This window comes from Malaya genurostris, chromosome 2 (genome assembly GCF_030247185.1).
Source record: "Malaya genurostris strain Urasoe2022 chromosome 2, Malgen_1.1, whole genome shotgun sequence".
Taxonomy (NCBI): domain Eukaryota; kingdom Metazoa; phylum Arthropoda; class Insecta; order Diptera; family Culicidae; genus Malaya; species Malaya genurostris.
In genome coordinates this window covers 258,328,497-258,340,860 of record NC_080571.1, presented here as the reverse complement: position 1 = coordinate 258,340,860, position 12,364 = coordinate 258,328,497, and the positions used below count along the sequence as shown (strand labels likewise).

Sequence of the window (12,364 nt, the reverse complement as noted above, 5' to 3'; positions counted from 1 at the left end):
ATGAATGTAAACAAAGAAAGAAATAAATAGGCATGCGCGCAGAGAATGTATGGGTTGCCTGACAATATGAATATGAACAAAAAGAACGTTTTCGGATAGCCAACAAGGAATTTTTAATTGCTGTTAGTAGCAAAGCAAACATAAAAGAAAAATATATAGAATTAGGGGAAAAGGTGAAATTTATTTAAGCATAAAATTGTCTACGATATTATAGGAGTACATTTTTAATTATTTTTAGTTAATCTTTCATAATTTAATAGTTTCTTTTGAAACAAATCAATATCGGTACTGCCTATAACTATGCGATAATTTCGATTAAATCGCTATTATTTAATAAACAAGATGATAATCGTGAATAAGTTGGTTCACTGTCATATCAAGGTACAACGTATCCAGGTACTCAATCGATTCGATCAGTAAAAACGGTCTACATGAAAACAGGTTTTCATGGCGCATATTAACACAATACAATCCCCCGTCTGATAGTCGCAACTTTTTGCACGGTTTTTGCGTTTTCGTTTGTATGTGTTTCGTTTCTAAAGCAGCTGACACATTGATGTTGCTGATATTGGTACGTGAAACGATTAAAAACTCTGCCATGCGCTGGATAGGCGATCTGTACTCTGTCGATCTGTTAAGACGGAGAAGTGAACCTAAGTGATGCGCTGGTGACGGCAGCAACACGTTGATGAGTATATGGTACTAAAGTTTCAAAAGCAAACGTGGTACATAAAACTACGACTACCAACAGATAGTTTTAAGTGAATGGCAGTATCGATTATTTTAGCATAATTGGTTTTAGTGTTCATGACGACACAACCCAAAGTTTTAGATTGGTCGATAATTAAACGATTAGATCAAATTAAGAAATCTAATCAAAACTTATTGTAAACTTCTAAAAAGTCTTCTCCTCAATGTCGTCATCTTCGCCTATTAAGGAATTGTTTGTAAGTTAATATAAAATCAACGTTTATTTACATCCTGCGCATGTGAATGTCGTTTCTCTTGCACCTTGTAATAAAAAAAACGTCGTAAGGGAGTAGTACCATTTGCATATAGATTTTGACATTGAAACTTATAGAGAGGGTTATTTCGTTGAACGTGTGAATTTTCAATATAGTATAGGATTAATTTTTCAGCAATTGTATTTGAAACCGAATAAAATATAAGGAAGAACTTCAGCTATTCACGTTCTCTCGTAAACGTGACATGTGATCCAACCCGAACTCCTTTGTGTTACTAAAATATATACACTTTTCATTCCTTTACATAGTTCGCGCGAACTGCGCAACTGTGCTCGATCAAAGCATGCGCGGTTTTCATCTATGGCACATGTTACGGGGTAGCCAGTTTGACGCTTAAAGCTAGATGAGGTTTGGGTATGTGCCATTGAACAGAGAGCAATAAGTAAATGACACACGTACGGAGCTTGTTTAATACACTACCAAATTGTATTACAAAATAAACCTCATTGTGATTGCATGTTTCATGTATGCAAATAAAATAAATGAACGAGCATGGCAAAGCATAATTCGCATAATCCGTATCATAACTGAAAATTGAAAATATTGCTTTTCCTAATCTTCAGTAGTTCTCAAGATGATCAAAAATACTGTAGATAACCAGTTCACTTACTGTGTAATATTCTTACATGGTAAGGTTCAGTAAAATTTTTGGATATTTCATTAAAACGTTCACAGAACCTGCGGTCGTAGCCAATAGCTTAGCTTAGTTACAGGTGCTCATATGAGTTTCTCTTGATAGATTAAAAACCAGAATAAATATTGAACCATGCGCATGATACTAGTACGAAAAGATGGAAAATTAAGAATGTTAGTTCCACATTTAGCAGGTTAATAAACAATTTTATTTTATGATAGTAACTATACACTGAACAGGAATTAAATTTTGCCTAGTTTCTCCTTGGTATGTGTTGTTTACCACAGCTGTCTATCTCATCGTTTGTAGGTAAAAATGCTGCAAATCATTGATTCAATCAACTCTAAACTACTGAAAAGGTGATAAGACCGAATGATTTCGGATCACAAACGCGGAAACCGGAAGCAACATGTAGAAAAAACGAAGCTTTTTAGCGTCACGGCAATTTCACTAGAGTTCTCAACATTTCAACACGTGATGATGGAAAAACTGTGCTTCGCGAAGTTACGTCCAAGAAATCAAGACAAAGGCAGAATTATCAGGACAGTAAAAATTTCGAAATTCGCATCGAGATACTTCATTTTGCAGGGTATCAGCATCAGTGGAAAGCAAAGTGATATTTACATCACAAAAGGCTGATAAATGATAAATTTTAGAAGACAGAATGCTTCCTAATCCATTTTATGTACAGCACTCTGAAAAACCATTATTTTGGGTAAATTTAGCCTCAAGCCGCTACTCCAAAAGCGTACTGAAAGAGAAGAGGTTTCCGGATACGATGCTTCATGTCTCAAGTTAGTAGAAAATTATTTTAACTGACTATAATATAACTCTAAACTAGCTTGCAGCTCCTGAACTGCATTGAACAGTATCAGTTCAGAAAAATGAGATGTGACAAGGGTCATATAAGTAAGCAGAAGGCTTGTCGCAGCTTAACTTGTACCTTCTTCCAGAGAGTCGAACTTAGGCATCTCATCAATGCAAATCATCCGAGTATCTAATACAGAGGTTCCCAAAGTGGTCGATATAGACCCCTTGGGGTCGATATCGTTTTTGCGAGGGTCGACGTAATCGAAAACTGACTATGGGGGTCGACGAAGTCTAGAAGTTATTTGAAATATTCATGCTAAAAAAGTTGTGTTTATTTGACCATCCGCAGAAATTGGTAAGTATTTTTCATCAATATCACAAAAGCAAGAAATTTAATTTTCAAAGGAATTTGTTAATGGGGGTCTGAGCAGGGTTGCCACATTTAAATCTGCATTTTTCAGAAGAAAAATCTGTACATCTGTATCAGGAGATCGAAAACCTGTATTGAAAATCTGTATGTGGGATGTGGTAAGAAATCGAAGCAGAACGGAATGAAAAAGTCTTTCTTGGTTTGAATTTTATGATGTTGTATTTGGAAAATGAAATACAAGTTATTTTTGAGTTTGAGCCTTTCGAAATGATGAAGTGAGCATAGAAAAAAATCTTATTAGCAGATAGGACATCTGTGTTTACTGCTCTTGGTGTTCTTATTTATGTAAGTTTAACCCTCTTTTAAGTATTAACACAAAATCAGGATAATGGTTTTACTTCGAGAAACAACAGTACCATGATTCAATATATTGCAACTCGATCATTATTCTATTTTTAATTCACACTCTCAAAAATCTGTATAAATCTGTATTTCTTGCCAAAAATCTGTAATTTGTATATACAGAATCTTGGTCACAAATTTATCTGAAAAATCTGTAAAATACAGATTAATCTGTATATGTGGCAACCCTGGGTCTGAGGCATAAGTTAATTTTAGTAAAGGAGTCCATGACCCAAAATAGTTTGAGAACCCCTGATCTAATATGTCATAAAGTAAAGGTACATGTCGTTTATAATTTACTCTCCGGATTGGTTTAAATCAATATCATTCCTACAGAACTGAACACAGTTCTAAGAGTGACGAAATGCATAGTTGGGCTGATTTAACCTAAACGAACAGTAACTATTTACTATCCGGTTCCATTCAATCATTCAAGTTACAAGGATCGCTTCCGATTTAATGAACATGATCCGATGTCTGTTTGTAGAATCATCACTTATTTGATTTGACGTTGGGTCAATTTCGATATTCGTCGTCGCAGTCTTCGATATCATCAGTTCTTAGAGAATATCAATTGCTAGATCTAATGACGGGTATAATGAACCTTATTCCAGCATGTTTTGTTTATTTTATATTTTCCCTTAGATTGTCATCTCTCTCGAGATGTGTTAAAATAATTATATCATGATTTTAATTTAGTTATAAAAATAATGTTATCTCCAAACAAATACAATAATTTCTCAGGTTTAGTATGTAACTATGGTCATCTGTTGGTTTAAATGACGAGGAGGACTTATGCCTTTTGGAGGAAGACAATAGAAAATTTTTGCTTCGAAAGGATTTTCCCTGCTTCAAAAAAATATTGTTTTTTGGTTTAATAAGAAATCATGTGAAAATTATTGACCATTAAAATTAAACTTTTTTTCAATCAGTTTTGTAGGTAGTTGATTGCTGCGGATTCGCATAGTTCTTATAAAGAGAGAGTCGAATCAACAGCAGGTGGTTTTCTTACTGCCGAAAAACAAGCTGGACTGATCAATTGCGATTTTTGTGTGGTTTAAATAAATAATTTGTTGTAGTTTAGGGGTAGTTTTGAAGTCTTCTTTTTTAATTTTCAAATGCGCAAAATCGTTTTTTTCTCGATTTTTTTGTTTGGATTCCAATTTATGAACTCAAGTTACTCACGTAGTTCGGGAACAAGTTATTTATTCACCAAGTAAATGTAATTAAGTTACCTCTTGAAACTCTTGCCCACGTGTTTCTTCGAAATTGTAGATGTATTCTCAGCCGAAATGGGTTATTTTCCCTTCTCAGATTTTGTCTGGGTGGTACAAACTAGATAGTGCGACGACTGACGAGTCTTTCGATATTGCTCATAAGTCTTGAAAACAAACAAATAAGAACATTTGTATCACTCCTAACCTTTAGGTGTATCTTGAACTAGTGTTAGAAATCATCCTATTATAGACATATTCAGGTTTGATACTGACTGTACTTAACCATACTGTACATAAACTGACTTCCTATGTATAGTCGGGAAATCCGCTTCCAAGAATGGAAAATTATTTATCGGTGCATCCTTGAGACCCGTTCAGTGTTCAAATGGCATGATTATACATATATCACAAAACCACTATTAGCAGGTTGCTCAGCTGTCCATAGCCTTTTTCAGCTGTAGTATAGCAGTTGTTGTGAAGCGCTGCATTATTATTTCAACTGTGCTGGTTTTCATTGTACAGCTATAAAAATATAACAACTGTAGATACGAGGCAGCTTTGATAGAGCTGTAGTTGAAATTGATACTTTTTACCCTTTCAGTTTTGTAGTATACTGCGCAAAGAATTACTTTTGTCTCGCTTATGAAAAGAATTGATTTGGAATCACTTGAAAACTTTAAACTACCCTAAATAGCTGTTACATATTACCAAGTTCAAGATTACAACTAATCATAATTCTTAAAAACGCTAGACAATTTTTCTGACTAGCATGATATCTATCTTGAGCGTGCTGCTAGTCCAAATTGCGTTACAACTGAAATCGTTTCATCTGTATTCTATGAACAGAATTTTTTAGAAAGTAAAATTAGATAGATCTACATAACAGATGAAAAATGTATGCTCATGAGATATGCATGCTGTCACCTTCTCGTCCTCTTTCACATTTCTAGAATTCATATCAGCTGTTTTCTTTTTTCAAAGAAGAGCGAATCTAACATTGACAGCAAATGAAGAAAAACATCAATTGATGTTTCGACTCTGATTTCAATTCCTATTAAATAATTATCGTATCGTTTCTGGAGTCGACCGAATAGGAAAAAATCGCAGGGAGCCAAATCAGGTGAATCCGGTGGTTGCTGAATGGTATTCGTTTCTAGTCAAATGTTCACAGATAACGATAGCATTGTGAGACGGTGCGTTATCGTGGTACAAGATCCACGAGTTGTTTGCCCACAAATCTGTTTTTTGGTGAATTGATTCACGCAAACGTCTCATAACGCACAAATAATATCCAAAAGCAATGTCCAACTCCTCTGTTATCTCTCTAATTTGCGGTCTACGGTCATCCATTCTTTGACTTTGTGGATGTTTTCGTCGGTTTTCGATGTCGATGGATGGAGATACACTGCCAAAAGTCAAACTAAGTTGATCGATGCACTGTAATAAATCATTGCACGAAAATGTTAACGATTTCTTAGGTATAATTTTCATGTCACTGTAAACAAAACAAATAGCTCTTAAATGACAGAATGTTCTGAAGATGGTAATGGTTAAAAATGTTAAACTTTATGATAGAAACGTCAAATCTACCGGGCAACACTCACTGTTGTCAAGGTTAAATACATAAGTAACAACCTACGTATATAATATTTAAGTTTACAAATCATCGCGTCATGGGGTTTCGTTTGTTGTCTGCTACTCCACATAACATGCGAAAAGTTTTAGATATGTCTATGAGATCTGTCTTTGAATGGCCAATCAGAGCGATTCTTTCTAATCGATAGGTTGCCTGCTTTTTCAATAATGTCATCTCTGATAGAGAAACCCTGTAAGCTAGTGTATCATCTGTATACTTTAAAAAAATCAAGAAGTCACTTCGAGGGTTCACAATATTTTTACACAATATTAAATGCTAAACATTTTTCAGCTGAAAACAATTTAATCAGAGAAATTGTTTTATATTTGGAAACTTCTTATCACTCGTACCAAGATCACACACGGACGAGACCACTTATCGTTGTGCTACACGCTAGTTCGCTTTTATCCGCGCATTGTTGCAAACAGCAAATTAATAATTTCACTTCAAAGCGAGTTTTACTCCTATAATGTCGCTACAACATATTATTAAAAAGATACATTTATCAAATAATATTGTTCTAGCAAGATATGGTGATGAGTTGTAAAAGGAGTTAAATTCAAATCATTTTTATGTACATTTACGATAAGTAAGGGATCAGTAGGGACCATCAAAGCTTCCGAATAAAAAGGATTGGATAGGGAGAGTGAAAATGTCAACCTATTTTTGTGACGGATATTTCTCACTACCTGTGACCATCCAGTTCTTTTTAGTACTGTGAGCAAAGGCAATGAGAAATCTTCTTCAAGAATGGTGAAGCATTAGATTATTATTTTTAATAACAAAAAACCTTGAATTTGTATAATCTATGTTGAACAACTACATTGAACGTAACTTTTATAATGTGTCTAATGTAGACAATTCATATAACGAGCATGTTATCAGTAACAGATATAAAAAAGTAATGTTTTCAATGCCTACCACTGGTATTCATTATTAATATGATTATAGTATACCTTGAGCATTGAAATCTTGTAGTAACTACTATTAATATAGAATGAGCTGAAATAATATGATTAAAGTTTATGAAATATAGACACTCTTCAAGTGACAAAATCGAGAAAACATGGCACAAAATTATTTCACAAAACAATTAATAGTTAATTGTAAAATCTTATTTTTACCTTTATTATATCTAAATATGTTTAGGGATTTTAGTTTTTAACAAACAAACTTAATAGACTTAATAATAATTAGACTATAGTATTTTTATTAGGTAATTTTTTCCTAGTGTTAAGAATAGATTTAAACAAAAATAAATTTTCGTACTATTCTTTGGTCGCGATTCCATTGCCGTTCACTTACACCAGCATTCAGAAAAAATGCCTATGGTCATGGATTTATGGAGGAGCGTATATATACAACTTTTGTATAGTTTTGTATCGCAACACCAAGATACTGTAGTAGTGGTTTTGTGTTGTATGCCCAGCAAGTTCTGCTAACCCCCAAGCACAGTTCCGCATCCTGTCCTTCTCAGCTGGTTTGCCGTTCTGCGGTGAGTTGATGTTGGATATGTGTTAGCGCTTGGTTTTTCGATTTCGTTTACTACCACACCCCCTCCCTCGTGAAAAAAAAACTTCAGCTCGAACAGAGAAAACGGTTTACGACAGTCAGTCAGGCTCGTGCGGTCGAAGTGTAAGCTCAAACGTGTTGTTCGTTAATTGTATGCGATCTAGAACTAGTACTTGTAGCGCAGCTCATAGCTAACAGCTGTCCGTACGATCCTCTATTGTTATGATACTTGATTCGGTTCGGAACGGAGATAGAGACATGATTACTTGATACTTATTCTCAAATAGTGGATACGCAATATCACTCCACGGGGTGCCGTGATATGAATCGTGGTTGAGCATACTTTTGTTGAATGTGTGGCAATGATTGTGTTAATAAATTGTGTGGATAATCTGGAACGGGGAGATACCAGATGTTTACATTGAACTGAGTGAAAATGACTTTTCGCTGTTACTGTCGTTATGGTGCTGGCATCGACCGCAGTGTTTAACCTTTGTTTTTAATTTAATACGATAATAACGTGCTGGTGGAACTTCCGAGCTGCATTACTATAGCAGTGCTGGCGCAGTCAGGGCCGATGTCCAGTTTTGACGGTGCGAAAGGTGTTCAAACTGCTTAAGGTCAGACATCTCCGAAGCCTATTTCGTATGCTTTTCATTTTGTTTCACGCGTGGCTTTGGTTGCCCTCTGAATAATTTGGGGGAAGGGGCTTTTTTATGTTTTATACAGTTAAAGCTTGGTTGTGTAATTCCACAATGTCAAGACGTCGCATGCAAGCCATTGGTTCAGAGCCTGTTCTTGACAGCCTGCTAATTGCTGTGCCACAGTTTACGAATGACATTCAAAATCTCTGTGTGTTTTTTTTTCAATCGACTAGTTTCTCTTAATTGAAGCGTATTACTTGTGGGAAGATGATCAGTTTTCACTTACATTAATTAAGTGTTTTCCATTGGAGTCTATTTCCAAATAATATTATTTCAGTTCCGACTATCCAACGTATTTGCACATTTCATAATATATATCTTAAACCGACTTATCGATTACAATACGAATTATCACGAAAAATCAAATGACGTTGCTGGAGCGTAGTACGGTTTATACAATACAGCATTCTTCGTGGCTGCTTCGAACAGGCAAGGGAAAACTTACACCATCTTATTGCACACATTCTTACCAGCACTGAAAACGTAAATTGATTTGGGCCAGACGGAAGTCAAAATCAAACTAACCACCGTCGGTGGTGAAACAAAAACACATACATAAAGGCGAAGGCAGTCATTCGACATCGTCCAACTCATTTTCTCTATTGCGTTGATTACATTTACTTTTTCGAGGTTACTTGAATAAAAAAAAGACAACGTAGTCTCCCGTCTGCAAAATTTATTGATTTTCTTTTGTTAATATAATAATTGCTGAAATAATTACTGTACAATACAATAGTAGCGGAACTTAGTGAATCATGCATTGTTTACCGTTTACTGTAGTAATAGCAATGATCGGATCCAAATGAACTTATTTGGTGAAGGTTGCTTTCAAGCGCATATGTTTTAATTTTTCGAGGTCAGCCTTCGTTATGAATTCAACCATAAAAACCTGTCTTAGTTGCCAGAATGTGACTTCAGAAAGATTTCACCATTCGCGCACCGAGTTGCTATGAATCGCGTGAATGGTAAAGTTGGCAAATACGCAATTCGGATTTCCTGCACTCTAAGTTGATGAGCATTTAAAGTTAGTTCAATTGTATGAACAGAACATGCCCGTGTTCGTAAGTATGATCAATTCAAATATTTACAGATTTGGATTTACTTTTTTTTAGGTATTCACAATTGTGTCTAAAAATAATTAAACGAGATGTCGACATAGTAATAATTTAGTGATGTAACTGCTTGAGTAACGATTTCTAGTCATCGCACATCTGCTCAATCTCATCCGTCCACTAATTCTGCTGCTCCCTACGTCAATCTATATTTGCAACTAGTACGAATGTGGAGTTGGAGAAGGGCTAATATATCTACAAGCACCCCGTTCTGTTTATATATTGAGTACGTATGATGAATCCATAGGCGTGGTCATACAAATAGTTAGACACGGATTTGTGATAAGACAAGTACAGGTTTTATTAGAATAAAAATTTTAGACTTTGTTTTTGAATTTGGAAAATAACTCAGAAATAATAAGTCGAAAAACATTGAAATTATGCATTACGAACAAGTCGTTTACCTACAGGTCCTCTTAACCGTATATGGGGCCAGGGGCGGCAAGTTTAAATAATAGGGGAACACAAAAAATTATTACTAAAGATCATTAAATTTCGCAATATATAAAACATTTTTTTAAAGGGAACGGTGAGGTTAAAGCAAATAAAAAGCAACCAACGATTCTTCGGTGATATTATTGACACAATATTACATCTACTAACATGTAAAACTAGATTTTGCGTCTGTATCGATGTAAGCTCCAGCAAAATCAACTGGGAAGTTATTGATATGACACATCTTTCGCGATGCTCCTGTTATGTCCATCTATTAGGATGTAAATTTTTCTAAGTGTGTAGTTTCTCTTCCCAATGTTTTAACACGATCACAAAAATTTTCCTTACTATTCCAGTAATAACCAATACACGATTGTGGTAAAGTATAGCAAATTTCACACTGTAGTAAATTAGTTTAAAAATGTTAGTAACATAGTTAAGAAATATGAACGATTACGGAGACGGGGATAACAGAAAAAAGTGTTATCTCATAAGATATTTCTAGTAAATTTTCAAATATTTATTTCAGTTGCCAAAATATTGGGAGGGCATGGCCACTCCAATAAATCTTTTGGAGGGGCAAAAAGTGCTCTGCCCCTCCCCCCCATAGTTGCCGCGCCTGTATGGGGCAGTAATTATGATTCTGATCTATCCTAATGTATTTTACTGCTTATTCTATTTTTTGTGATTTTATTCGGGCGGATCCGAATATCGCACGTAGTTTCGAGGACTTTTTCGCACACATCTTCCCCATGCGCTCTGCACATAAGAGTTTCGTTTCTATGCTGATCCAATGCTCAAGTCACGAGTAACCTCAATAGAAATTGAAAGTATGTTTTCGCGCTGTACGTTAATACACATTCAGGTTGGTAAAGCATTTCACAGTATGCAACGGTACCTCATTGTTAGGCGGAGTGCAGTAGATTTGGCAAATTGATTGATTCAATAGAGTGGCTCTTAAAATGCACTAAACAGCGATATATCTCGTAACATATTTGGCTGAACACAACTTTCGGTTATGACCTGTTTTAAAATATTTCGATAGTTTGTTTCATTATTCGATTCATTAAACTTTTGACGCAAAGAAACCCCCCACGGGTCGTGGTAATTTTCTATTTACTGTGAATCCAGGAAACCTCAGACATTCATGAACGCTCCAGTGAACAAAAAATCGTGATTGCACTGAATAAAAGCAAGAGAATAATGACCAGTGAATCGGCCATACGCTGTAATGGAACACGGTAACAAAATGAGCAGCAATATACCGTAAGGCAACAATACCCATCGAGTAATAGTACATATGCGTTGTACCATTTGAACGTCAAATTCGAATTGGTGCATAGATTCTGATCATAATGTAGTATAACCATCCTCAATTTGAATCTTCAATAATCACAACTGTGGAACATGTACCCTGTTATAGAAATATCATAAAAATCTAGTTTCTATTGAACTACGGCCATCTTCAAATTTCGATTATTAACAATATTTTTTAATCTCTTTGCTCATTTTTTATACATTTGAATATAATTAAACTAATTTTTTGAAACTGTAAAATATTAACTCTAGACCTGAAACTCGTATCCAGATAAAATATAACAGCATTCATTAAAAGTATTGTATCCTTCATTGAATATTGAATTTGCGAGAAATTATTAAGTCCCTTTAATATTCATTTATTTATTTCTTCCGAAAATTTGCGAACTTAAATGGAATTCATTGGGACCATCAATTTTCTAAACAGTAGCTTTTTTGCTTCTTTTAGTGCTTTTTTATTTGTTTCACTGATCTAAAATTCCATTTTGTTTTTTGATTACATTCTAATTTTACTGACAACGGTAAAGAAATCTTATATTATGGACCAATACTTTCGGAGCAGTATGATCGAAGTCCACGAACATTTTATTTCGGTTATAGTAGTTTTAACCTTGTGATCGTACATCAATCGGCCGAAAAACCTCCTGACCCTATGCGCGATGTCGGAACTTACACGGGAAGAGCTCCGATTTTACTAAAGAGAAAATTGGGGTCTGATATCGGGAAAATAATGTATTTTCATGTTATTAAAATACACCCTAATATAATGAACTTTTTTTCATATTTCGATGTAATTTATGCATAACGCGATGTAAGTAAATTTCTAAAGAATAACAACTCTTCAGTAATATTACTTCTGAAGGCCATTGTCTAAGTACCATGCGCGCGGGTGGTTTATGAAATCTTCGATGGAAATTTTGAACAATTTGCATAAACCAAAAACATACAGATCTTTAACAAACTTTTATCTACCAGCAGGACAAAAATGGCTATAAAATTCGGAAGATTTTCCGAGTCTTATCAAAAATAGCTCTATAAATTGAGTGTTTTTGAGATCTTTCACAATTATTACACACAATCAAACTGAAGTGGATTTTCTTCAGTTCATTGCAAAATTGATCTTATTCTGTAAAAAAACCTAGAAAACTTAACAAAACTAACATTATTCCGTTTATAAATCAAATTAGTAT

At 34.7% G+C, this 12,364-nt stretch overlaps 1 protein-coding gene across 3 annotated transcripts in view; it reads left to right on the top strand.

The window, feature by feature from the left end:
• LOC131429650 (protein Atossa) overlaps positions 1 to 12,364 on the top strand; it is a 51,766-nt gene that overhangs the window by 14,202 nt on the left and 25,200 nt on the right. Inside the window, exons 1-2 of one of the 3 annotated variants that reach the window (XM_058593917.1) lie at positions 2,304 to 2,453; positions 2,501 to 2,824. The exons of 1 other annotated variant lie outside the window; for it this stretch is intronic. In XM_058593917.1, the coding sequence (XP_058449900.1) occupies positions 2,783 to 2,824 (42 nt within the window). In that variant the 5' untranslated portion in view covers positions 2,304 to 2,453; positions 2,501 to 2,782. Of the gene's footprint in view, positions 1 to 2,303; positions 2,454 to 2,500; positions 2,825 to 7,695; positions 8,227 to 12,364 lie in introns of those variants that run through there. One more of the 3 variants, XM_058593919.1, reaches the window with a different exon arrangement.